We start from the raw sequence: 26,916 nt of genomic DNA on the forward strand, positions 1-26,916 counted from the left end.
GACAATTACGGTGGTTTTAAGAACCAGTCCGACCGCGTGATTTCTCCCGTTTCGGGTGGGGCGGGACTATTTCAGGGTCGCTGTCCTCCGTCTGCGCGTGGCCTTGAGTAGCAGTTCCCTCTCAGACATGTCTGAGCCAGACCGGCACGCGGCCCGAGCCCCGGGGTTCGTGTTTGGAATCCAACAGAGCATTACTGTCTCCTCTGAACTTTCCTGGTCCCGCCTTGCTGTCCTCCTTGCGCCGGCCCCACCTTGTTAACGCACGTAAAACGCGCACGTATGTGTTTCGTTGGCAGAACCTAAACCAGTCAGTAGCCCACGACTGGACGTCGGGTTTACAAAGGCTCATCTTGAAGAAAGAAGAGGAGATCAGGGCTGCGGACTGCTGCAGACTCCAGTTACAGCTTCCCGGGAAGCAGGACAAGTTAGTAGTGACCCTGCCAGGGGCCTCCTTGGCCGGCTGGGCAGCCCGCTCTGTCGTGACGCCAGCCTTCGTGGTCTGGTGATGGCGCCGGGCAGGCAGGGTGCAGTGTCCCGGATGGGGCACACTGTGGGACACGAATGCCTTTCCTCTGTCCCTGGCAGGTCCGGGCGGCCCACGTTCTTCACGGCTGTGTTCAATACGTTCACGCCTGCCATCAAAGAGTCCTGGACCAACAACTTGAAGATGGCCAAGCTCGCCCTGGGTAAGACTGGGCTCATGGGAGCTAAGTGAGGGATGGTCGCACGACCAGGCTGCGTCCGCTGGTCCCCTGGTTTTCTCCGTGATGGTGAAATATGTGCCTAAGAGGATAAAACCAGGTCGAGAATGACCTCGACGATAGATTCATCCATTCACCTGAAAGAATGTTTTTATTTTTTATTTTTTTAAATGTTTATCTACTTTCAAGAGAGAGAGAGAGGCAGAGCACCAGCGGCAGAGGGGCAGAGAGAGAGACACAGAATCTGAACTGGGTTCCAGGCTCTGAGCTGTCAGCACAGAGCCTGACATGGGGCTCGAACTCACGAACAGAACCGTGAGATCATGACCTGAGTTGAAGTCAGGCGCTTAACCGACCGAGCCACACAGGTGTCCCTGAAAGAATGTTTTTAAACGGGAAAAATTGGCTCCAGGATGAGTGATTTTTTAAGACCTCTATGTTATAATTTAGGGATCCTAGAAAAAAGTAAGCCGTCCCTTTTATTGCAACAAAACATTGACATCAGCTGAGACTGCCAGCACTCGCAATAAAGGCCCGTGAGTCTGTGGCCCGGGAGTCGGGAGTCGGGTCTGGGTCTAGCCGTGGTTCCCCCTCCCCAACCTGGGAGAAAGTATAGGGTGGCACCGAGTAGTCACTCAACGATCCTGCAGCAGGAAAAGGAAGTCCTGTAGTTTGATCCGAGACAAGTTGACCTCATGGTTACTTTCCTGCTCCTTTGTCCAAAGCCTTGCTGTCTTTCCATCCACGTATCGGGCAGACCTCTCTCTCTAGACCTGCGTAGGGAGATGTGTGTGACTCACACACACGGGTCTGTTGCTCAGCTCACGCTGGATAGTGCGTGCATGTACACATGTGTGTGCAGTTCTCTTTGAGATGTGGTCGTTAAATGAAAATTAGACACAGAAGGGAACTGGGCCCTTGTGATGCTCTCGCCCCCGGAGCTGTGATGAGTGAAGCGCCCTTGTCCCATGGGAGCCCCCCCTCCTTCCTGAATAATCTAATGCTTCATCAGGCCAGGCTCCTCAGCAAGTCCACAACCCAGGAAATGGCCCGCTCCCTGAGGAGTGAGCTGAACCTGGAAACGAGCTCTCTGTGTCTTTAAGAGCTTTCATTAAGAGCCCAGAGCTGAGATGGGCAACTTGCTCTATAGCAAAATATGTCCTCGTTTCACTTTTTTTTTGTCCTATACCGTTGTCCCGTTGTCAAAAACCCTCTCACTGTATCTGTGGTATTTGAATCTGGACATTTCCGTTGCTTAAAAAAAAGGGGATCAAGAAAAACAGCCTTAGGTGCTTTACAAGTGACGTCTCTCAGCCCTTTGCGCCAGCGCAGTCACGGGGAGCACACCGGAACGCCGGACGGACGCGCTTTCTCAGATAAAGCAGCGAACATACTGCTTTTCCCTTGAGGAAAGATTGTGCTGTTTTCCAGAGATGAATGTTTAGTTCTGCTATCCCCTGTAGGGCAGGAGGCCCGAGTCTGGGGTCCATGCGCCCAGGGCAGGAGGCCCAAGCCTGGGGTCCACGCTCAAGAGAGGAGGCCCGAGTCTGGGGTCCACACGCCCAGGGCAGGAGCCCGAGGCTGGATCCGCGTGCTCAATGGGGGGGGGGGGGGGTGGCTGAGCATGGGGTGCTTGCGTGCAGGGCGGGGGAGGGGTGCTGAGCATGGGGTGCGTGCGCACTGGGTGGGGGGCCCCGAGCCTAGAGTCCGTGCGTAAGACAGGAGGCCCAAGCCTGGGGTCCGCACGCTCAGTGCGGGGGAGGGGGGCGCTGAGCATGCAGTGCGTGCGCCCAGGGCAGGGGGGCCCGAGCCTGGAGTCCGTGCTCAAGAGAGGAGGCCCGAGTCTGGGGTCCACGCGCACAGGGCAGGGGGCCCGAGTCTGGGGTCTGCACGCAGGATAGCAGGCCCGAGCCTGGGGTCTGCACGCGCAGGGTGGGGTTGGGGGGCTGAGCCTGGGTTATGCACGCAGGGCAGGGGGGCGGCGAGCCTGGGGTCCACGCACACAGGTTGGGGGGGAAGGGTGGCCCGAGCCTGGGCTCCACAAGGCCCCCAGGAAGCTGCCGATGGCTCAGCTGTCCCTCCCCGTTCTCTCTGACCTGACCACAGAGGAGGAGAACCACATGGGCTGGTTCTGCGTGGAGGATGATGGGAATCAGATTAAGAAGGAGAGACACCCCCTCCTCGTGGGACACATGGCAGTGACGGTGGCCAAACAGCAGGAGTTCAAGGTGACAGGAGGGTGGACCGGGAGACAGGGCCCACTGTCTGTGTGCCCTCTTGGTCTGGGTGGGGACAGCGCCCCATGTTGTCGCCCCAAGTCAACTACGGTCTCCCCTTCTCCGTGGCTGTGTGGCGGGGAGCCAGTTAGGATCATTAGAGCACGAAGGCGAGGCCTGCCTTTCTGCTCAGCCGTCGGCCTGGCGCTGGGGCTTTGTCGCGCGTCTGACGCCTGCAGGGCACCCTTAGTCCTCCCAGGGCACACGTCTCAGACCTGTGGGCTCAGCTGCCCTTGGCTTGGCGGCATCCAGGTCCCACTGTAGGTCACGGTCAGTGGGTCACAGTCAGAGGGCGGCCCCCAGGTCCCACAGTGGGTCACGGTCAGTGGGTCACAGTCAGAGGGCGGCCTCCAGTTCCCACAGTGGGTCACGGTCAGTGGGTCACAGAGAGCGACATCCAGGTCCCAAAATGGGTCACAGTCAGAGGGCGGCACCCAGTTCCCAGTTCCCACTGTGGGTCACAGTCAGAGGGCAGCATCCATTTCCCACAATGGGTCACAGTCAGAGGGCGGCACCCAGTTCCCACCATGGGTCACGGTCAGTGGGTCACAGTCAGAGGGCGGCCTCCAGTTCCCACAGTGGGTCACGGTCAGTGGGTCACAGAGAGCGACATCCAGGTCCCAAAATGGGTCACAGTCAGAGGGCGGCACCCAGTTCCCACCATGGGTCACGGTCAGTGGGTCACAGTCAGAGGGCGGCCCCTAGTTCCCACAGTGGGTCACGGTCAGTGGGTCACAGTCAGAGGGCGGCCTCCAGTTCCCACCGTGGGTCACAGTCAGAGGGCGGCATCCATTTCCCACAGTGGGTCACGGTCAGTGGGTCATAGTCAGAGGGCACCACCCAGTTCCCACAGGGGGTCACGGTCAGTGGGTCACAGTCAGAGGGCAGCATCCATTTCCCACAGTGGGTCACGGTCAGTGGGTCACAGTCAGAGGGCGGCACCCAGTTCCCACCATGGGTCACGGTCAGTGGGTCACAGTCAGAGGGCGGCCCCTAGTTCCCACAGTGGGTCACGGTCAGTGGGTCACAGTCAGAGGGCGGCCTCCAGTTCCCACAGTGGGTCACGGTCAGTGGGTCACAGAGAGCGACATCCAGGTCCCAAAATGGGTCACAGTCAGAGGGCGGCACCCAGTTCCCACCATGGGTCACGGTCAGTGAGTCACAGTCAGAGGGCGGCCCCCAGGTCCCACCATGGGTCACGGTCAGTGAGTCACAGTCAGAGGGCGGCCTCCAGTTCCCACAGTGGGTCACAGTCAGAGGGCAGCATCCATTTCCCACGGTGGGTCACGGTCAGTGGGTCACAGAGGGCGGCACCCAGTTCCCACCATGGGTCACGGTCAGTGGGTCACAGTCAGAGGGCGGCCCCTAGTTCCCACAGTGGGTCACAGTCAGTGGGTCACAGTCAGAGGGCAGCATCCATTTCCCACAGTGGGTCACGGTCAGTGGGTCACAGTGAGAGGGCGGCCTCCAGTTCCCACCATGGGTCACAGTCAGAGGGCGGCACCCAGTTCCCACAGGGGGTCACGGTCAGTGGGTCACAGTCAGAGGGCGGCACCCAGTTCCCACAGGGGGTCACGGTCAGTGGGTCACAGTCAGAGGGCGGCACCCAGTTCCCACAGGGGGTCACGGTCAGTGGGTCACAGTTAGAGGGCAGCATCCATTTCCCACAGTGGGTCACGGTCAGTGGGTCACAGTCAGAGGGCGGCACCCAGTTCCCACCATGGGTCACAGTCAGAGGGTGGCACCCAGTTCCCACAGGGGGTCACGGTCAGTGGGTCACAGTCAGAGGGCGGCACCCAGTTCCCACAGGGGGTCACGGTCAGTGGGTCACAGTCAGAGGGCGGCACCCAGTTCCCACAGGGGGTCACGGTCAGTGGGTCACAGTCAGAGGGCGGCACCCAGTTCCCACAGGGGGTCACGGTCAGTGGGTCACAGTCAGAGGGCGGCACCCAGTTCCCACAGGGGGTCACGGTCAGTGGGTCACAGTTAGAGGGCAGCATCCATTTCCCACAGTGGGTCACGGTCAGTGGGTCACAGTCAGAGGGCGGCACCCAGTTCCCACCATGGGTCACAGTCAGAGGGTGGCACCCAGTTCCCACAGGGGGTCACGGTCAGTGGGTCACAGTCAGAGGGCGGCACCCAGTTCCCACAGGGGGTCACGGTCAGTGGGTCACAGTCAGAGGGCGGCACCCAGTTCCCACAGGGGGTCACGGTCAGTGGGTCACAGTCAGAGGGCGGCACCCAGTTCCCACAGGGGGTCACGGTCAGTGGGTCACAGTCAGAGGGTGGCATCCACCTCCGACAGTGGGTCACAATCAGAGGCTTCGTGTTTGCCTGAAGGGTCGCACACTGTTTGCTGAAGCAACTCTGGGCCGAGGGGCTGTTTTGTTCGTGGTCCTGTGCTGCCTGTTGAGGCACCACAGCGGGTGTCTTCGGGGACATGTGGATGTGTCCTCCCGTGAGAAACAAGTAAAGACATTCCTGCTTCCTGGTCTCAGGCCAACACCTGGGCCTGGAGCCTGGGCCCCCTGCGGCTCCCCAGGGAGGCGGGCTGGCAGGCAGAGGTCAGGACCGCGCGTCCACGTGCCCAGGCCACCAGCATCCGGTACGCCGCAGCCGCCCGTGCGCCCCGAGACGTTTGCGGCGTGTCCTGGGGTCCGAAGATACTCAAGTGATGACCCATGTGGCTCCTTAGAGGGTTGCCTCCAAAAAGCCGATTTTAGTCTGTTTTTTTCCTCCCATTCTAATCTCTAATACGTAATCACCTGCGGTTTTTGTGTCTCAGTGTCAGAAGTCTGTCATCCGCTCAAGGCACCGTGGCGTCTGGACACCTCCTGGTCCTGTGTTAAATGTGGGCGTTTGATTTTATTCCCGCTAGATCGAATGTGCCGCCTACAATCCTGAGCCCTGCGTGAATAATGAGGTTCAGCCGGATTCGTCGTCCACGGCGCATGGTTTCCTGTGGGTAAGACGCGCTGCGTGTCTTTAATGCGGGTCCCTGAAGAATCAGGGTCCGTGGGCCGCGTGACGAGAAGCCGTAGGTTTGAAAGGTTCAGACTTGGAACGCGTGCTCGCTGCCCGCGTGTCCTGGGCTGTGTTTATAAACACGGAAGTCACGGACCAGGAGAGGGGACTGAACACTTTTGGGAAAGATGTGCGAGTCTCCCTGCCTTTTCTTTCCCATCTAAAACTTTACCAGGTTAGATTCAACCAATTTAACGAATATAGGAATTTAAATGTTTCTTTAATTTGGGTTGTTAAATCTCACGAGATTTCTTTTTTCCCTGTCCAAGCCGTTGCTGGCTTTTTTACACTGGAAACTTAGTAGTTAATTTCTTCCAAATGAAGTGTTGCATTTGGACTACGCTGCAGTTGAAGCGGGGTTTCTGGTTCCTGCACCCAAAGTGCGTCGCCATGCACTGTGTTTTGAGGTCTCCTGTGCCCCGCTCCCTGCGCTCCCCCGGCCTCCTCCCCGACGGGCGCCCTGCTGTCTTACAGCTCCGAGGTGCCCAGTGCTCAGGCGACCTCTCCTGCCCCCAGCCAGCGCCTCTGTGTGGTCAGTGGCCTCCCTGAGTGCGCAGAAGGGGCCGCCTCATTACCGGGCTGTTCTGTGCACCCAGGACCGAGGGTGGGACGGGCTTATCTCCCTAAGGTTTTTGAACGTGAAGAGAGTTTTCCCACCAGTCCGACGTGGAATGGGTACCTCACTCCCTCTCCTGGTCGCACCCCGCCCCTGCCGGTCAGAGCAGGGCCGGCTGGTGGCACCGTTCGCCTGGAAGGCTGTCCGAGCAGGACGCTTATGTGAGCGTGGAGACACCGCAGGAAGGGTCAGGGGAGTGTGGCAACATTTGCAAAGCCGGCAAGAAGGACAGAGGGTCTGTGAAGCCTAAACACCACCTACTCGGCCAACTTTCCCCTCCAGGACCTCGCGAGCTCTGTGGGGTCAGTTCTTCTGAGAGCAAGATCCCACTCTTTCCCACTTAAACAACAATTTAAGTTGGGGGCGTCCGGGTGGCTCAGTCGGTTCAGCGTCCGACTGGCTCGGGTCATGATCTCGTGCTTCAGGAGTTCGAGCCCCGCATCGGGAGCCTGGAATCTGTGTCAGATTCTGTGTCTCCCTCTCTCTCTGCCTCTCCCCCACCCACACTCTGTGCGTGTGTCTCTCTCTCAAAAATAAAAATCATAAGTAAACCAACAGTTTAACTTCAAATTGGAAACGAAGTTTGCCGAGTGCGTTCAGTGACCCGGCAGATAGGTTCGCGGGCCTCCCCGCGGTGACACAGGTGTCACAGGCGCCCGCACACGGCCTCGCACGCGAACGCTGGTGACCACGTGGGGAGGCGTTCTGACGCTGCCTCGTCTCAAGAGCTCGTTTTCCTAGGTGAGCGTTAGTGTTAAAGTGCTGAGACTCAGTATTCGGGTACTTAGGACTCAAGTGGTGCCTGAGCTGGCCGTCACCTGTGTGGTGCTGGGGACGCAGGTTTTCAGGGATGGAAACACGAATTGTAAAAAGCCGAAACCCCCCTCCTGTTATGAGAATTAACGGGAAGAGCAGCCTCGTGAGTTGAAGAGAAATGTGCTCTGACGGCAGATCGTTTAGGCGCCCCCGACCCTCTTAATCGCGCCGGCCCTTGTGGGCATGTCGGTTCTCTCGTTGCCATGGAGTGTCAGGCCTCCGCGTGCTGTGGAAGCTCCCAGTGCACCTTCCCCCCCACCCCTGCCTCACATCCAAAGCTGCTGTGGAAGCGCTCAGTGCTCCTCCCCCCGCCCCCTCAGATCTGAAGCTGCTGTGGAAGCTCCCAGCTGCTCCTCTCTCCCCCACCCCTGCCTCAGATCCGAAGCTGCTGTGGAAGCTCCCAGTGCTCCCCCCCACCCCTGCCTCAGATCCGAAGCTGCTGTGGAAGCGCCCAGTGCTCCTCCCCACCCCCCCTCAGATCTGAAGCTGCTGTGGAAGCTCTCAGTGCTCCCCCACCCCCACCCCTGCCTCAGATCCGAAGCTGCTGTGGAAGCTCCTGGTGCTCCTCCCTCCCCCACCCCTGCTTCAGATATGAAGCTGCTGTGGAAGCTCCCAGTGCTCCTCCCTCCCCCACCCCTGCCTCAGATATGAAGCTGCTGTGGAAGCTCCCAGTGCTCCTCCCCCCCACCCCTGCCTCAGATCCGAAGCTGCTGTGGAAGCTCCCAGTGCACCTCCCCCCCCCCCACCTCAGATCCGAAGCTGCTGTGGAAGCTCCCGGTGCTCCTCCCCCCCACCCCTGCCTCAGATCCCAAGCTGCTGTGGAAGCTCCCAGTGCACCTCCCGCCCCCCCCCACCTCAGATCCAAAGCTGCTGTGGAAGCTCCCAGTGCACCTCCCCCCCACCTCAGATCCGAAGCTGCTGTGGAAGCTCCCAGTGCTCCTCCCTCCCCACCCCTGCCTCAGATCCGAAGCTGCTGTGGAAGCTCCCAGTGCACCTTCCCCCCCCCCCCACCTCAGATCCGAAGCTGCTGTGGAAGCTCCCAGTGCTCCTCCCCACCCCACCCCTGCCTCAGATCCGAAGCTGCTGTGGAAGCTCTTAGCCGCTCCTCTCTCCCCCCTCACCCCCCACCCCACCCCTGCCTCAGATTGGAAGCTGCACCAGTCAGATGGGCCAGATCGCCATCGTCTCCTTTCAAAGCTCCAGCCCCAAAGTCATCGAGTGCTTCAACGTGGAGTCTCGGACGCTGTGCATGGTGTTCATCCCTGCGGAGCCCGGGGCCGCGCCGGGCGTGCCCACCATCTGCCTGGGCACTGAGGAGGGGAGGTGAGCCCCGCGTGCCACTCCGTGACGAGGAGCCGGACGGTCACCTGCTCCATCTGTTGGGTGACACTGCGTGGCGAGAGTGGCTGGGGTCGCTGACCTTTGACACGACCAGCAAGTGCGCCCGTGCTGCCTGGCGCTTCCCCTGACGTGTTTCTTCTCATCCCTGATTTCAAAAGTACCTTTCTCTTCATGTTTTGGAAAAAAACACGGCCAGAGTCTGTGCTGTAAACGTATTGAACACAGACACCTTTTAAAGGAAAGTTAACATGGTTTTCCTGATATGAAGTTTTAAGACAGATCAAAAGAAGTAATTTTTTAAAATCTGTGTAACCCAAACTTTCTCCTTTAAAATGAAGCGATGGGGGCTGAGAGGCAGCAACGTTTCTGCCCAGGGCGGGAGGAGGCGGGAAGGGCTGGGGCGTCACGAGCACTTTGTGATGAGATGAGGCTGCCCTTCCTTCCCGAGCAAATGCGCTGACAAGGTTTGCGTTCTTCTCTCGAAGCATCTCCATTTACAAGAGCAGCCAAGGCTCCAAGAAGGTGCGTCTGCAGCACTTCTTTACCCCGGACAAGTCCACGGTCATGAGCCTTGCCTGCGCGGCCCAGAGCCTGTATGCCGGCCTGGTCAACGGGGCCGTGGCCGTCTACCAGAAGGCGGAAGGTAATTGCGTCTGCGCTGTGCGTGCGTCTGCGCGGCCGGTCTCGCGGCCGTGTCCGGGGGTTTGCTGTGGACTGAGCTGTGTGCTTCTGGGTCACATCCCCGCCAGCGCTTACCCCCACCTGTCCCGGGCACGTGACTTCCCAGCCCCGAAAGGAGCACCCCAGCCGCACAGGCGGGAAGCTGTTTCAGAGGACGGTCTCCTGGTGACCCCTTAGCAGGCCGCCGAGTACCTTCCTCTGTGTGCGTCTGTCTCCCCGCAGCCACGATTCTGTCCCCCGGCCCCGCAAGGCTCTCTTACCCGGGGGAGGGGGGGCACTGCAGGCCACCCGGGTGAGCGGCTACGCGAGGTTGTCACCAGCCCACCAGCCCGGCCATCGTCCCTCCTCCTCAGGCTCCTTCTCTTGTCACAGGCTTGGCTGAGCATTCCAGTGGCTTCCGGTGACAGCAGAGGGGCCGGTGGGCATCTCTTCCCCGGGGCCTCCGGGGCCCCCCGGGCTGCAGCTCTCAGAGGCAGAGGCAGGGGCCCTTGTGTCCACACCTGCTCCTGCCAGTTCTGATCTGACGGATTGTCGCCCCTTTGCGGAAGCTCTTGTTCTCAGGGGCTCCTTCTCACCTCACCCCTGGCTGGCAGGCCTCCCTGCACCTCTCGTCCGGGGGTTACACGGACATGTGGGATTGCCGCCCCGGGGCCTCAGCGCTAAGACGTCGTGTCTTGGCTGGCTCTGGCGCCATAGCAGATGCCACAGAGCGGGGCCTGAGCAGGGTGTGGCAGCGGGTCCCTGGGGAGAGTCGCTTTCTGCTGTGGAGGGCGCCTCCCTACCGAGGGACAGGGTCCTCACGCGGCGGACGGAGCACGCGCTCTGGGGCGTCCCCTTCTTGCAAGGGCGCTGATCCTGTCACGGGGCCCCACCTGACACGGTACGTGTGAGTGCTCAGCGCCCTACCTACCCTTCCTTTGCCCAGTCCGGGCGGTTTGCACATCCTGGCTGGTTTCCACGGCAACTGGGCAGCCCCGTGTCCAGTTGGGTCCCCGACAAGGAAAAGTAAAATGGCAAATTTATCAGAAGGGTTGAGTGAGGGAAGCCAAGGGCTGAGGCCCCATAAGGAATGGGGGTTGCCTGGCCCCCCTGGGGCCTTTCTGTTCCTGATACCTGCCTGTCTGCCTGTGGTCCACCCCAGGAACCCCCACCCTGGCTCCTGCCCTCCTGTGGTCCTCCCCAGCACCTGCCCACCTGTGGTCTACCCCAGGAACCCCACCCCTGCCCAGCTCCTGTCTACCTGTGGTCCACCCCGGGAACCCCCCCTGCCCCGACTCCTGCCCGCTATTGTCCACCCCGGGAACCCACCCCCACCCCCGCCCTGGCTCCTGCCCACTTGTGGTCCACCCTGGGAACCCACCCCCACCCCCGGCTCCTGCCCACCTGTGGTCTACCCCAGGAACCCCACCCCCACCCAGCTCTTACCCACCTGTGGTCCACCCCAGGAACCCCCACCGGCTCCTGCCCACCTGTGGTCCACCTCGGGAACTCACCCCCACCCCCGCCCTGGCTCCTGCCCGCCTGTGGTCCACCTCGGGAACCCCCCTCCCCCCGGCTCTGTACTGGGGTCAGTCACCATCTCAGGGACAGTCTGAGTGTTGGCTGGTTCAGGGGACCCTGAGCTGGTCACCAGCGGCTGCAGATGGGCACAGGTCCTACTCCTCACGTCCGGGGGGCGAACAGAACAGTACCCAGAGATGAACATAGCTCTCAGGGCACCCAAAGAGCGCTGGGGGGTGCTGGGGTCAGAGTCGTGTGCGGGAAGGCCGTGGAGCCAGCCTGGAGGTGCCCGTCCTGTGGAGCTCGGCCAGGGGGCCGGGCCGCTGCGGGACCCCGGGAAGGGCGTAGGCTAGAAAGGGTGGGGAGCAGGGGTCTGTGCCCTTCCTGAGGGCGGCCAAGAGCCATTAGCGGGTTTGTCTGTCTTTGTCTGACCTGTCTCCTACGTTACAAGCAGTAGGATTTGCTCATTTTCTATGGCCAAATGATATTCCGTTGTATGCATAGCACATCTCTGTCCATTCACACGTTGGGGGGCACTTGGATCTTCTCCGTGTCTTGGCGATTGTAAATAATGCCGTGTGAACACGGGGCGGACAGGCCTTTTCAAATTACTGTTCGCGTGTCCTTCGGGTAAGAGCCCAGAAGTGGGACAGCTGGGTCGTAGAGTAGTTCTGTTTCTAATCTCCTGAGGAGCCTCCACACTGTCGTCCAGAGCGGCTGCACCAGTTTGCACTCCCACCAGCTGTGCACGAGGGTCCCCCTTTTGCCGCATCCTCGCCAACACCTGTTGTTTCTTGTGTCTTTGATGATGTCATTCTCACAAGTGTGGAGCGATGGCCCATTGTGCTTTCACTCCATTTCTCTGATGATGCTGGTGCTGACCGCAAGTTCACGTACCTGTCCGCCGTCTGAATGTCTTCTTTGGAGAGGTGTCTCTTCCCCACTGTCGTGTTCTCTGAGGGGTGACGATGTGCCTAGCTGGAGGGGGAAAGGCTGCTTCTCAGCCAGGCACTGCTGCAAGCATCTGACTTTTCAGGGCGTTCGAAATCTGGAATGTTCTGTAGGAAATTTCCAGATTTTTAAGTGTGGGCTCAAAATGTCATTGGCATGGGTTTGCACCCAGCTGTGGTTGGACAGCCTGGTTGAGGACTCAGGTCTGGAGGGAAGACTGCAGAAAGAGGCTGTCCCCAGACAGGTGGCGTGTCAGCTGGAGCTGAGGCCCGCATCCCAGGGACCAACGTTGTGCCCTCCCCCTGGCCCCCAGAGGATTTTGTGCACGGGATCTGTAGAAGGAGTGACTTAGGTGGTCGGAAAACAAAGTTCAGTTGTTAGAAGTTAGTCCCAAGCCAAAATAACTTGACAGCAGCAAGCGTCTTGATTCGGAGGACGTGGCCACATCAGGGGGGCAGGCCCCGTGGGGCAGGGGCAGGGGCAGCAGGGATCCACAGCCCTGCTCTCTCAGTCCCGTGCGAGTGTTGGGGAGAATCGCGTCTCAGCTCGGAGCCTCTGTGATCCCATCGAAAGTGGAGACTGCGGGGTCTCAAAGGGCTCTGAGTCCCAGATGAGAAGGCCTGTGTGCTTCTGTGTGTATGTATGTGCACGTGTGACTGCTAGTGAGCGTGTGCTTGTGTGTGCACGCATGTGTAACCACACGATGATACTCCGGGTCCAGTGCGGATTTTACAAATGATTTTACAGGTCATTGTCCACTGGAACCAGTAATTGTCCTGCAACATCTTTTGGCTTAATTGTAGCATAAAAGCATCTCCATTTAAGTTGAATTATAACTTGAAAGTGTGCCATGGAATTCAGAACCTGCCTGGTTGCCTCCTGGTGGTTGCACAACCTCAGCTAAAGTTATTCATAAAGAGGGATTGGATTAAAAGGTTCGGTGCTTCAGATCTAGAACACAGAAGCCAGAACTTGGTTCGGAACCAAGACTGTGCCCTCGTCCCTGAGCAAAGCTCTGGTTTGATTAGGAAGTCAGAGGCACTGGTGGATGAACCATTAAATGCTTTCAGGCATAGGGGCGCCTGGGTGGCTCAGTCAGTTAAGCATCTGACGACTTCAGCTCAGGTCACGATCTCACGGTTCGTGGGTTCGAGCCCCGCGTTGGGCTCTGTGCTGACAGCTCGGAGCCTGGAGCTGCTTGGGATTCTGTGTCTCCCTCTCTCTCTGCCCTTCCCCCACTTGTGCTCTGTTTCTCTCTGTCTCTCAAAAATAAATAAATGTAAAAAACAATTTTTTAAAGATGTTTTTAGGCATGATGGCTTAATTTGTGGTTGCTTTGAAAATTGAAAAATTTATTTTAAATTTTCACAGGACAATTATGTAGTCACGTTGAAAACGTGTGTCTAGTCTTGCTTTACATATTTTTTACCGCTCTCCAAGTTGTTGACTCTACTTCATGTGAAGTATGACAGACCTCATCCTTAGATCCTTGAAAGTATTTGCAAAGCGACATATTTCATCAGGGCCTGTGCTTCAGGACCAGAGCGAGCGAAAGCCTCTCCTCCCAGTTCTGACTTACTGTTCTAATACAGGGAAGATACGGTCCATCCTGATGATACAGGATGCGTATCAAGGGAAAGCTCAAAAGAGCGAGCAGGCAGCGGGAGGTGCGGACGTTGGCCCGCACCGTGTGGGTGTGGATCCCTCCTCCTGACGACGGGGTCATTTCGTGTATTGGTGTTGTAGATGACAGGGCGTATGAGACACCTGGGCGCCGGGCACCTTGCTGAGCTGATCAATCACCTCGTCATGCCTCACACTGTCATGGCCACCTCGCGGGCCGTTTGTGCGGGACACGCGCCAGGTGGCCGGGCTGGGGTCGTGTGCGCTCCGGGCTCTGCCACCGTGCTGAGTTGCCTCGTGGAAATGGTGCTCGTGGAACTCTGGACGCCCAGCACCACGTGTGAATGTCACGGTTACTGATGATATTTTGCCTGTTACTTAAAATGAGCTGGGATCCTGTCCCTACTCCCTGTGTACAGATAACTGAATTTGAAAGTAAAATTTTTGTTTTTCAAGATGGATCCTGGAGTCCCGAACCTCAGACAGTGATAAAACTAGGCGTGCTACCAGTTAGAAGTCTCATAATGACGGAGGACACGTTATGGGCAGCTTCGGGAGGTCAAGTTTTTACGATCAGCGCCGAGACCCACACAATAGAGGTAAGCCCCTTGAGTGCGTGGCACAGAAGAGACGCATCTTAGAGCTGGCCCCAGTTAGCCTCCGATGCTGGCGGTCAGAGGGCCTCTGGCCAGCTGATGCTGGCAGCCTCTTGCATGTGGCCCTGCACGGAGAGAAAATTCCTCCTAGATTTGGGAGGGAAATCTGGGGAAGACCATATTAAGTAGATAACTCAGCTAACGCCCATGAAAGAACAGTTGCTTATTTATCTGCTAACGACCACAAACACATTACTTTAAAAAACGTGCTCAGTACGAACATAATAGTCTTCAAGGACATGGACAAACTTGACATTTGATCGAAGTGGCCTTTTCCAATCAGTGCAATCCGTGGATTGTTCAACAAAGGATCAGGAGACAACGGGCCATGTGGAAATGTGGAGCCGTGCCTCTGGCCCCGAGCCTTTTCCCTTGTAAACATTACAGATGGAGGTAATTTTAAAAACATAAACAAAATCATAAACTTAGATAGAAAGCAGTACAATGTTCTCATTACTTTGTAGCGGGAGAGATTTTCCAAGCATGACACATGCCTAGAAGTTGCCATAATAAAGAAAATAAATTTGGTGTGGTTTTAGAACATTTTCTGTGCACATTTAATAAGTGTGTGTTTGTATAGAAACTTTTGTAAATGAAAATGAAGAAAATATATGCCACATCTGTGGCTGAGAGGTAATGTTCTTATTAAAGAGAATTCTTATTAACTTTAAGAGAAAGAAGCCAAGCTAGTAAAAAATGTTCAGAGGACATAAGGCAGCTCAGAGAAAAATACGAATAGGGCACTAAACTAAGAATCGTGCAGCGCACAGGTATGTGTTCATACACCCGGCCAGTGTACTCACACACGTGTTTACCCGTACGTACGGGCATACGTGTGTTAGCCTCATCTCTAGAAAGCGCTTATTGTAACAAGGAGCCATTTTTCAAATGGGCGAAAGGTGAAACGTTCTCACTTTCCAGCGTTGGTGAGCTGTGGGCGCATCGTGGCTGGTCCTGGGCAAGTCCAGGGCTCCGGGACTCAGCCAGTGGAGGGAGGCCACTGTGCGGCGTCTCCGGAAGGCAATCCCACGTTGGCGTCTGGCATTCAAAGGGCTCAATCCTTTTCCTGGCAATGCCACCGCTAGACGTTTGCTCCTTAGATAAGCTCACGCGTGTGTGGGTGAGGTTACGTATTGCCACGTTGTGTGATATCACGAATGGTTGAAAATACCCAACGAGCACCAGTGGGAGAACTAGGTAAATAACGTCATACCTGGCAGTGGCAGGAGAGAATGAGCGGGCAGCGCTGGCAGGTGTTCAGTTAAGCGGAGGAGGGGCAGGTTGCAGAGTGTTGTTGTGTGAACGTACAGGTACAGAGAGTGCCCGCAGAGCGCTTTACATATTACCTGTTGTTAGCAGTTGCTTAACACGTGCACGTGTGTGTACTTTCAGAGACACACAAAAAGCCGTCCTAAGCAGGGTAGCAGGGATGAGAGAGAAAGAATTTTCCTTATTATACCTTTGAATTTTTTGCCCATTTTATATATTTCTTTTTTTATTAAAAGTTGCACGTACCTAATTATTTTCTGTCTACACATGACCATTTCTCACCTCTACTCTAAATGAACTCAGGTAGCAAAGGTTTTGTTTTTTTTTTCCGCCAATGAAACAAATCCTGTCACAGATAAAAATTCCTCTGAGCATCACACCAAAGGTGGTAGAGAAAGGAATCTGTCCAGGGGAGGGTCCCCGTCATCCCCGTGAGGGCCCTGAGGGCATTTTGGAATGACTGTTGCCAATCTCCACAAACTCGTGATCAACTTTAGTCATCGTGGACTTCCAAAAATATTCGTCTAGACTCTCCTTAGGAAGGGTCGCCGGTTCAGCCAGGACAGGGGCTTGAAGACATTTTGCCAGCACTCATTGAGACACATTTCAAGACGTTCGTGAAACCCGCTCACGGACACGCTTGGTGGCAGATTCTGTAACGTCAGAAGGCGGACCGTAAGGCTCCAGCCCGTTGTAGGAGCTCCTTCACGTCACGGAGCGTGGGCTGACCGCGGTCAGAGTAACACCGAGTCCGTGCGGGCCTGGGTGGACGGTGTTAGACTGCGCGAGACCCCCGAGGGCGGCATAGGACAGCAGGCCTTCGGGAAGTCACCAGGTGCCACACCTGGACGCGCTGGGTCCCAGACGGGCTCGAGGTCGATGCACTTTCCGTTGGACCACAACTAGCTTTTCTGTGGCTTGTCCTTGATGTGCCAGTCCAGGGTCCTGCAAGACCCCACTTCCTGCAGCTGGCAGAAAGTCAGCCAGCGGTGGCTCTGGCCGCGCCAGGCAGCTGGCAGGAAAGAGCGGAATCGTGGCTTTGATGCCAGGGACACACAGGGCAGGACAGAAACGCTGGATTATTTCTGCCCGAGAGCCCTATGCCGCCGGCTGTCCCGGCCGAGCAGAATTCCTGGAAGGAGACGACATAGAGCCTGTGAGGAGGGACGCCTGTCACGTGCGAGAAAGGTCGGGGGAGCCTGAGAGCCTGGTGGGAAGAGAGGGTGGCACAGGTGGGGTCGGAAGGGACCTCACGTTCATTACGGACGAGCTTAGGGCTATTCCTCGGTCCCTGTGAGCATCGCAGACGGCCGCCAGGGCGGGAGGTGTCCCACGACAGCAGCCACGTCTGGCCGGGGCAGGGACACCACCACGCTGGGTGGATGGTGAGCCACCGAGGGGCTTTAACGTGAGCAGATGTGAGGAAGTCGTGCTCTCCGAAGGCCGGTTTGCCTCAGCGGAAGGGGGTGCTGCTGGAGACCACGCACGTGGGTGGGGGGGCCACAGGACCTGCAGGCCTGCAGGACGAGCTGGTTCTGGGAGGACAGGCCACCGGCCGCGAAGTGCAGGAGACACGTCAGCGGGCAGTCGCGGACAGCGTGCGCCAGCAGCACTGGAGACGTGCCCGCGGCATCTTGGGAGCACATCAAGGCCGCATGTGACGTGACTCGGGACAGAAAGGAGGACAAACCGCAGTGAATGGATAAAGTAACTTGCCGGAAAGCAGTGGAAAAAGGGGTGTGGAGCAGCGGCGGGCCCTCGGAACATTCTGGAAATGCTAGTTCTGGGCCCCACCCTCAGCCTACTGAATTAGAAACCGGGATTGAGGGCCAGCAACCTGTGCTTCCTCGTCTTTCCTGGAGTGTCCGCGGCAAGGACAGAACGTGGCTTTGCTCCTTGATTCCCGAGCTTGTGTAACGGGCACAACCCTCCCCCTGGATGTGCCTTCCTCCCCCAGGGAGTAGTGACCGCCATGTCGTAGGCCCAAGAGGAGCAGCCGGGGAAGGCGGGCAGTTCAGCGGGCTCTACACAGCCCCCCCTGCGCTTAGACTTTTGGGACCAACCCTTGGGTCAGAGAAGTAAGCCCGCCTGTTTCCCGTGTGGCTCAGCCTCCAGTGTTTCCATCTGGAGGACTGTGTGGGGAGGACCGTGTGGGGTTTGGTCTGCCCTGAGGACCCCGTGTCTTCACACGGAGTCTCCAGGCTCACACCCCTCCTCCAGACCTAGCAGACAACACGCCAGCTGCCCAGTGCTGGCCCATCCGCGCTGTGACCAAGTCACAAAATCTGCCCCCGTGGGTCCCCATAGAGCAGGGTTGTCAGGATGGAGATGTGGATGGGGCAGAGCTCGGCCAGAAGCCCGGGAGGAAGGACCTGGTCACACAGAGAAGTAGCAGCTGGCCTTTGTGGGCAGGCCAGGGGCGACTGCAAACCCAGACACCGTGGGCAGCCCAGGAGCGCTGGGAGCGGTGGGGTCAGACAGGCCGTCTCAGGGCCGCCCAAGGCCGGGGTGTGGACCTCCATTCCTGCTCGGGATTTGGGGGAGGGCTGCTGACTCCCCACCAAAGTCGGGGGCGCTGGCTGGCCTCCTTTGGCCATCGTGTCTCCCTGTTCCCAGGCCTTCCGTCCCTCTGTCCCTCCCGTCTTCCTGCTCTCGCCCCGCCCCCCCCCTCCCGCCCCGGCGGGGGACTGCCGGGCTGTGCCTCCGCGGTGGGCGGGGCTCCAGGCACACCCGCTGCCCCGTCCACCGCTTCTCCTTGATCTCTCCAGAATCAGCTGGACGCCCACCAGGAAGAAGGCATGGTGGTCTCTCACATGGTCGTCGCTGGCGTGGGGATCTGGATCGCCTTCACCTCTGGCTCCACGCTTCGCCTCTTCCACACGGAGACGCTCAAGCATCTGCAGGACATCAACATAGCCACGCCTGTGCACCATATGCTGCCAGGTAACTGCACCCGGGGGCGGGGGGGGGGTGTCCCCCGAGGGAGGACATGGAGGGGGACGTGGCGCACAGGCGCGACCTTCCGGGCGAGGGCGCTGTGCGTACCTCGACTCTGTGCGCTGGCGTGGAACCGTATTCAAGCACCACTTTCGTAGGTCAGGAGCCGTTGATCATAGCCCGTGTGCGCCAGTTAAGCCTGCTAAGACTCCACCCTGGGAGCAAGCTGAAGAACAGAGAGGAGGAAAAGACCTGCTGGGGTGGGGACAGCTCCCAAGGGAAGCCAGAGACGCAGCTTCTCGGCTGGGAGGCCACCAGGCACAGAGCAGGAAGGATGCCGCTAGCGGGGGTGGGGGGAGTGGGATGGGGGACAAAACCAGCAAAGGTGCAGGAGTGCGGCTGTGGGGTGGCAAGTAGCTTATGTGTGTGTGTGTGTGTGTGTGTGTGTCTGGGTGGCAAGTGTGTATACATGTGTGGCTCGCGTGTGCGTGTGCACGTAGCTCATGCGGGTAGATTCATGTGGCTGGTATGTGTGTGCACGTGGCTGGCACGTGTGAACGCGTACCTAGCGTGCGTACATACATATGTGTCTGCGTAAACACATATGCAAGTGTGTACATAAGCGTGTAGCCAGTAAGTGCAAACAGGCACCTAGCACATGCGAGGACCATGTTGCCGGTGTGTGGCCAGTGTGTATAAGTTTCTAGCCAATATGTATACGTTCGTATTTCGTGTAGCTGGTACGGACACCCATGGAGCTAGAGTGTATTCCCATATCTGGTACATATAGGCGTGTAGTTAATGTGTGTGTATGTCACGTATAAACGAACGTGCAGCTAGTGTGTGTGAGCGCGTACCTGGTGCCTGCATGCGTGTAGGTCGTACGCGGAACGCATCGCTGGTGTGTGCGGGCTTGTAGCTGGGGCACGTCCGCGTGTGACGGACATGCGTAAGCAGGTGGCTGCTGTGCAAGGGCGGAGGGGCAGAGGGAAGGAGGAGGCCGGGAAGGTTGTGCGGTCATGAGTGTGGAAGGGGCTTCCCGGCAGCGGGCTGCGAGGACGGGAGGGTGGCGGGCCGTCCTGTGGTCCCGAGGGACGCACCCCGGCAAGCGGCAGTGAGCAGAGTCACCTGTGGTGGGACCGACTGGGGAGAGGAAGGGCCAGAAAGCCTGAGATTTGGGGCCTGGGTTTTCGGGAAGAACGTGAAGTCATCAGCGACACTGGGTCCCACAGAGCCGGCTTGGAGGAAGCTAGCATGTGTGGTGCTGAGCGAAGGAGCCCCGTGGGAAATTGGAAGGAGGGGCTGGCATGCGGACGACGAGTCGGGAAAGGGGCCTGTGTGGGACTTTGCCCTCCCAGCGAGCGATGAGGGACAGGGGGACAGGGCAGAGTCAGGGACCACCGTCAGGAGGTGAGAGGATTGTGCAGAGTCAGAGGGGGCGTCAGGAGCGCAGAGAGCCCTGCAGTGCGTATCCAAGCGGCCAGGAGAGGAGCACCGGGCGGGGGACGGCCACGCACACGGCCCGAGTGCCGGTGTGCGTGCGTGTGCACACGTTGTATGCACCTGGGGGTGTTGTGTGCATGGGTGCTCGCAGGCGATGAGAGTGTGTGTGTACCTGGAGTGCTGCTGTGTGTACGTGAGCATGCTTGCACGCGTGAGTGTGGGTGTGGGTGAGTGTGGGTGTGGTGTGTGCACCACACCTGTGCGTGTGTGTGTGTGTGTGTGTGTGTGTGTGTGTGTGTGTACATGTGAAGGAGGAGCTGTGCTGCTGGTGTTTGAGAGCAGGGGGAACCAGGATAGTAAAGGCACTGAATTTAGGATTCACTTTGGAAAAGTTCATCACGAAAGGCTGAGCAGGTTAGAGAACCCCGATCAAGTTGCCTCTTAATCGGGATTACGTGTCGGATGACATTTAAATTCTGCAAGTACGTGAGTGTGGAAAAAAGCTCTTAGAAGTTGTCTGGGTCCCCTGCTCATGTCGGTAGCGAAACAAGTTCTCAGAATCTTACAGACTCAGGGCAGATTTGGTGGTGGGTTGGCGGTGGGTTGGTGGCAGATGGGTCAGTGACAGTGTTGAAGATGTCTGTAGCTTGAGCGGAAGGTACTGGAGGAACGGTCACCGTTGACGCATTGAGAAATGAATAGTCTGGGTTCAGGTTCCAGAAAGGCTGGCCTCTGACCAGGGGAAGCACACTGCAGTTGGAAGACGGGCCGGCTGGGGGCAGAGAGGACAGTGGGAAGCAGGGACGGTGACAAGACACGTTTGGGGCTCAGCGAGCGAGGGACAGCTGCTCCCTGGTTGTGTTTCGTGTCTGTACTGGGGTGACTGGCACGTAAAACCGCACCGGCCGTGTGGCTCGTTGTTTGCACACGTGTGTACGTCGTGAAGGGCTCGCGGCAACCAAGCTAACGCATTCTCCACTTCATGGTTTCCACATGTGCACGCGTGTGTGGTGGTCGGGAGATTTAATCCATAGGACGAGCTGTGTACACGTCGTTTCTTAAGTACCATAGGGCGCTTTTGTTTCGCGAGGAGCACCGATTGACACAACTTACGAGCTTGCATATAAGAAAACGCTGGTTTATGGGCACTTCCCTGGGGACCTGGTGTGTTCTCTTTTGCACGCCAGCTGGTGGAGCAGGTGTGTGCAGTCTGGATCCGTCGTATCAGATGGTGTGTCGGGCAGGCTCTCGTCGTGCCCGTGGGCGGCCGGCCCGTCCGGGGGACTGCCCTCTGAGCCCCCAGAGTCCTGACCCCGCGGCCCTGCGGGGCTCACTGGCCAAGCAGCCCCAGGGGAGCCCCGGACCCGCTGCCATCTTGCCCTTGTTGCTCAAGGTCGAGGCGGTTCCAGACCCCCCACAGGCTAGCCCACAAGTGCCACGGGCTGGGCCCCTTCTCGTAGGGCTGAGCTCTGTCCCTGTCCTCACTTGGCCTCACGTCCACGCTGCGTTTACAGACCCACACATGGGGGTGTTTCCTTCATTTCTCACGAGCGTTTTCGTGACTGGTTTCACCCTCCAGTCAATGACTCTCTTGCCTCCCTCTTCGTGGCTCTCCTGTGCTGTCACAGACCCACCTGGGCTCTGGTGGGACTGAGAGGCTGTGCGGTGAGACGCTTCCCCGAGCCCACCCTCCGCAGGCCGGACGCCGGCGTCCAATGGGGCTCGGCTCTGTCCTTGTGGTCACAGCACACGTCCCCTCGGTCGTGGGTCTTCATTCCCGTGTCGCCGTCAGGCTGTGGAGAACCAGCAAGCCTCCAGGCCACATAGGGGCGGGAGCCTTCGGGTGACGCGTGTTCTCCCGAATTTCACCAACGTCCGGGGGCATCTTACGCCTGACCTGCGTCTCAGACTCTCCGTGAAGGTTGTGTAGCGGCCTTGGAGGGGGGTGGGTGGTTAGAGCAAAGTCCGCTATGCTCGGAATGTTGTTGTCTTTGTCTCGTCTCCTCAGTGGCTGTGGGGTACAGTCCTCAGAAAGATGTGATCCAGAATTGGTCTGACGTTTAAAAAATTTTTTGAGTTTATTTATTTTGAGAGAGAGAGAGAGAGCAAGCAGGTGCGCACTAGAGCAGGGGAGGGGTGGAGAGAGAGCGAACCCCAGGCAGGCTCCAGGCTATCAGCACAGAGCCTGATGCAAAGGCTCAAATTCACGACCCTGAGACATGACCGGAGTCCACATCAACCGACTGAGCCACCCAGGTGCCCCCAAATTGGTCTGATTCTCGTTGCATTTTGTGATGTAGAGAATGAGAAGGCCCAAGCCCCAAGTCTTCCCTTGAACTTTTACCGGTGGTCTTACCCTCAGGCCAGTGCTTCCTGGAGACAAGCGTTAGTTGGCTGCGGCTTTAGGGGACTCTGTGTTCACGCTATAGGCACGGAGGTGCGCCGATCGGAGGCCGCTGGGCTGTGTCGTTCTCTGGACACTGGTGCCTGTGACTGCCGGCGGCTTTCCCGCACTCCTGCATGTCCAGAGCTGGCACGTACCCGGAGCCTCCGTCCGAGAGTCGTGTTCATGGGTTGCCCACATGGGTTTCGTTGTGTACACGTGGCAGGAATATGTGAAGTTACCCTTTTGTGCTCTTACCGGACGATGAAATTCCAGTAGGTTCTGGAGGTGAAGACTGCCCAAGCCAGAAAGAACAAAAATCGAACACAAAATTGATACACTGGTAATTCACACCTTTTTTGGGAGTTAACAGAACTTCACGGAACCCGAATAATTCTTGGAGGCCCCAGCGTGCTTTTCCTGGAGGAGGACGTGGCTGTGCTGGGTGGGCCGTGTCTGCTGCCTCTGGGTAGAGCTCCGTTCTGAAAACCATCACACCCAGGCTCCGTGACGTACAGCACATCGGCCCTCACACGGTCGAACACGGGATAACGCAGCCTCCGGGGGAGCACACACACCTTGGAGAGCAGATTGCTGGTGTAGAATTTACAGCGAAAGCGTGTAACGGGGCCTTGTTCCTTGGGGCCCCCACTCAGTTACTTACCCCACGATGCAAGCGGCACGTTTTGCTGCTTTGTCTAGAATATTCCAGGGAGACTGTTTTGACGGAGAAGTTCTGAGAGGTCATGTGAAGTCAGCCTTTCTGTGTCCCCACGGAGCGAACGCGTTGCCTTCCAGGAGAGACGTGGCCGCGTACGATGGCCAAATTAGGATTAAAAAAAAAAGTAAAATCAGTATAATTTAAAAAGAAATACTCAATGACCACATCCTAGGGGAAGTCAGCAAATTAAACCAGACTGAAGATGATTTGTGAATTAGGAAGCAAAACTGAGGATGGGGTTTGGTATCCTGGTTCCTGCTGCCATCCTGGATTAAGTGGTCCTGGGTTAGCCAGCAGCTAATCCCGGGTTAACCAGCAGCTAATCCCGGGTTAACCAGCAGCTAATCCCGGGTTAGCCAGCAGCTAATCCCGGGTTAGCCATCGGCTGGGCCCTGTCCGCTGCCTGTGGGGTGTTCTGGGTGCCCGTGCAGAGAGAGGGACCCTGCTGAAGCGTTGCATCCCACTCTTAGAGGCTCTGTGCTGCCCCCGCTCCCTGCCTCTGTTAGAGTATCTACCGCGAGCATGTGGACACCCCCCAGCTTGTCGCCCGTTGATGGCGGTTGTGAACGGTGCTGAGGATCTTATCCCTCAGCCGCGTCCGCTGGCCCCATCGCATCTGACGGTGCCTGTGCACCTGTGCTCTGTGGTGTGTACAGAATTCACACAGCACCCACCCATCTCCAGAATGACGTCCCTCAGTCAGACGTTCGGAAGTCCTGGGAACGTAAACCATTATGAGCTTGTAAGACAGGATGTAAGCCTGTGTTGAGAAACAAAGCCAAAAGTTTTGTTCGTTGTAGATGTTGTTTTTAAGCTTATTTACTTATTTTCAGAGAGAGTGGAAGAGAGAGTGTGCACCAGTGGGGGGGCAGAAAGGGAGACAGAATCCCAAGCAGGCTCCGTGCTGTCGGCGCACAGCCCGACGCGGGGCTTGAACTCACAAACCACCAGATCATGACCTGAGCGGAACCAAGGATCAGATGCTTACCCGACTGAGCCCCCCAGGCGCCCCTTCTTGTTTGTTTTTGCCATTGCAAAAAAATTCGTAAAAATAGTCGTGTTAATGTAGCTTTGGCCTTGGTACCAGGCCACTTGTTGCCATGTTTCTTACGGGAGGTGAACTTGAGGTCGAAGCAGAGATGTTGGAAGGAACCTTGTCTGTGCAGGATGGGGTCATGTCAGCTTAGGTGCCACCGTGGCCTCACACACAAGGAAAGCCGTCTGGTCCACGCGCCGACTTTCGAGCTGGCAGAGAGAGGCTGGGGGTCGCCGTGTGTCTCGCTCAGAGTGGTGCCACCCGCGGAGTGGTGGTGATCACGCAGACACCCCCGGCACCCTTCAGGACAGAGGCCCACAGGAGACCAGCCAGGCGGCCCCGTGCACTTCTGGGCCACAGGGCCGTGGCTGTAACCCAAACTGATCCGAGGGCCATGCCGTGAAGGCCTTCCTGGTGCCACCGTTCCATATGACATTTCCCAAACCATGTCCCACGTCCTTCCCCGTCCCGACAGAAGCCTGGGGTGTGGCCTGCTGTCGTTGATGAGCTGTGCCGACGAGCACTTGTAGGGGAGTCGTGCTGGACCCATGACATAGAACACAGAACACAGATCACGCGTTAGCTCCGTGTCACCTGCTGTCACTGATGAGCTGTGCCGCGGGGCACTTGTAGGGGAGTCGTGCTGGCCGCGTGACGTAGAACACAGAGCACAGATCGCGTGTTAGCTCCATGTCACCTGCTGTCACTGATGAGCTGTGCCGCAGGGCACTTGTAGAGGAGTTGTGCTGGGCACATGACGTAGAACATAGAACACAGAAGGCGCGTTAGCTCCGTGTCACCTGCTGTCACTGATGAGCTGTGCCAATGAGCTTGTAGGGGAGTCGTGCTGGGCGCATGACGTAGAACACAGAACACAGATCACGTGTTAGTTCTGTGTCACCTGTGAGGCAAGGCCGCTCCTTCAAGGGGGCAGGGGTGGGGAGGGCCGAAACGATGCTCGGCTTGCGGCCTTCCTCTTCCTGGATGGGCAGGGACTGAGTGCATTGTGTAGCTGGAGAGCCACTTGCCGGTGGGGAGGGGGTTGGCTGGGCGGGGAGCGCTCCGGGGGGTGGGGGTGAGCACCTGCCCCGCCCCCACCTGCTGCAGACACCGGACTCCGTCCCCCGCCCCCTGCAGGGCACCAGCGCCTGTCAGTGACCAGCCTGCTCGTCTGCCATGGCCTGCTCATGGTCGGCACCAGCCTGGGCTTCGTGGTGGCCCTGCCCGTGCCTCGTCTGCAGGGGATCCCCAAAGTGACCGGTGAGTGGACCCCTCCGCACGCACCATCCCATCCCGTCAGCTCGCTGAGCCCGTCTGCCTCCTTGCGCTTTTGCAGCCGGGGGGAGGGTCTGCTTAAACGGTGTAGATTATCTGGGGTTCTGTTTTCCCTTCTTTTCTGGCATACTCTGGACTGTCTGCTAATTGGGATCAATTCCTGCTTTTGTTTTTCTGCTGCTTCTGTTAGTGGCCCAGGGAGAATCTTTCCCCCCAAACACGTTTTCATGTTACCTTAACTGCCACCTGTTAGTTTCTGTCATTTTTGTATGGTTTTGCTCAGTGGGAGTGGATGCTTTTTATATTTTATGTGGCCAAGAAGGAAGCCCGGCCTCTGGACAACGTGAGGTGTGCTTTTTTGCACAACGTTGCTAGGAGTTCAACTGGGTACAGGATTTTCGGGAAGCAATTTGGCATTTTAGATCACAAGCCTGAAAAGGCTTGTGTGTCTGGATTCAGGATTTTTCAGTTGAGAAATCTGACTTGGTAAGCAGCCGAGTCCGTGAACAAAAACAAGATGCAAAAAAGATATTCGATACAGCGTTCAATTTTTAGTAGCCCAGAATAGGAAACAACTTAAAATTAGGGGGAAAGAGATACTTGAGAAAATGGTTGCACTGCCATTTTGGTATATGATGTAGCCAGTAGAAATGGTGTCTGTGGAGAGCTTTAAATGATACACACAAAACGTCAATTCCATAAGTAAAACCAAGATCTCAAATTTTACGTTGATGATGTAACATCAGCGATGTGGGAAAAACTCTCAGAAGAGAAAGATTTGTAGGAAACTCACGAAAATGTCAATAAAGATTCTGTTTCTACAGTTTTTTCCTACTGACAATTTTAGAGTATTTCATGTGACATCAGACAAAAAGCTTTTTTTCTCCACGGGCTTTAACAGACTTATCTTTCCCTAAGTTCAGGAGCCACCTGTTAGTGCTAAGGATTCCAATTTTGTTGATTTTTTTTTTAAGTTTATTTATTTATTTGAAAGAGAGCATGAGCAGGGAGGGGCAGAGGGAGAGAGAGAGAATCCCAAGCAGGCTCTGTGCCATCAGGGCAGAGCCTGATGTGGGGCTTGAACTCCCGAAACTATGAGATCGTGACCTGAGCCGAAATCAAGAGTCAGACATTTAATTGACTGAGCGACCCAGGTCATTCATTTCTTAATCTCAGTTTTTATTCTGAGCTCTGTATTGCACGTACACGAAATTGCACGTAACCAACACGTACAGGTTGGACCGTGCTGATGAAGCGGTCACCCTGCACCTGCCCCTGGCACAGGGGCCCCTCCCTCACAACATACCTGACTATTCTCCTGAGTCGTACACCCTCGTCCTGTTGATTTTTCTGTATAGTTTTGCCAATTTGTACCTGAAAAAACCAAACTTGTGATTTTGCTGTTTTTTTTCCATTTTCTATAATTGCCTCATAACATATGACGTGTCTGTCCCTCTGTAACTTTTAGATCACACCTCCCCAGCTGGGGTCGAGCCTTCCTGCCCCCTTTAGGTTCCCTCCAGCACCTACTGGTTGGCCACTGCCACTCACACCGGCTAAAGAATCCTGTGATTTAATCTGCTTTGGCCAAGGAGGGGTGAAGGTGAGGGCTAGGGCCTCGTGTCAGCCTTACAGCATCTGGTGACAAAGGGACACATGCTTCCCAT

The 26,916-nt window shown here is 57.1% G+C and overlaps 1 protein-coding gene and 1 long non-coding RNA gene across 6 annotated transcripts in view; one reads left to right on the forward strand and one right to left on the reverse strand.

Moving 5' to 3' along the window:
* ARHGEF10 (Rho guanine nucleotide exchange factor 10) overlaps nt 1–26,916 on the forward strand; it is a 103,943-nt gene that overhangs the window by 74,996 nt on the left and 2,031 nt on the right. For all 5 annotated transcript variants that reach the window (XM_053900755.1, XM_053900756.1, XM_053900757.1 and 2 more), the window contains 9 exons: nt 297–424; nt 586–686; nt 2,808–2,929; nt 5,856–5,942; nt 8,578–8,756; nt 9,260–9,417; nt 13,986–14,128; nt 18,223–18,397; nt 25,112–25,234. In XM_053900755.1, coding sequence (XP_053756730.1) covers nt 297–424; nt 586–686; nt 2,808–2,929; nt 5,856–5,942; nt 8,578–8,756; nt 9,260–9,417; nt 13,986–14,128; nt 18,223–18,397; nt 25,112–25,234 — 1,216 coding nt within the window. The remainder of the gene's footprint in view (nt 1–296; nt 425–585; nt 687–2,807; nt 2,930–5,855; nt 5,943–8,577; nt 8,757–9,259; nt 9,418–13,985; nt 14,129–18,222; nt 18,398–25,111; nt 25,235–26,916) is intronic.
* Nucleotides 8,982–10,861, reverse strand: LOC128776473 (uncharacterized). The gene is made up of 2 exons (XR_008421523.1): nt 10,792–10,861; nt 8,982–10,622 (listed from the first exon to the last, which is right to left on the reverse strand). It is a non-coding gene; the product is annotated as an uncharacterized LOC128776473 (long non-coding RNA).

The sequence above is a fragment of the Panthera pardus genome, unplaced genomic scaffold (assembly GCF_024362965.1).
Source record: "Panthera pardus isolate Hobbes unplaced genomic scaffold, ASM2436296v1 HiC_scaffold_13, whole genome shotgun sequence".
Taxonomy (NCBI): Eukaryota; Metazoa; Chordata; class Mammalia; order Carnivora; family Felidae; genus Panthera; species Panthera pardus.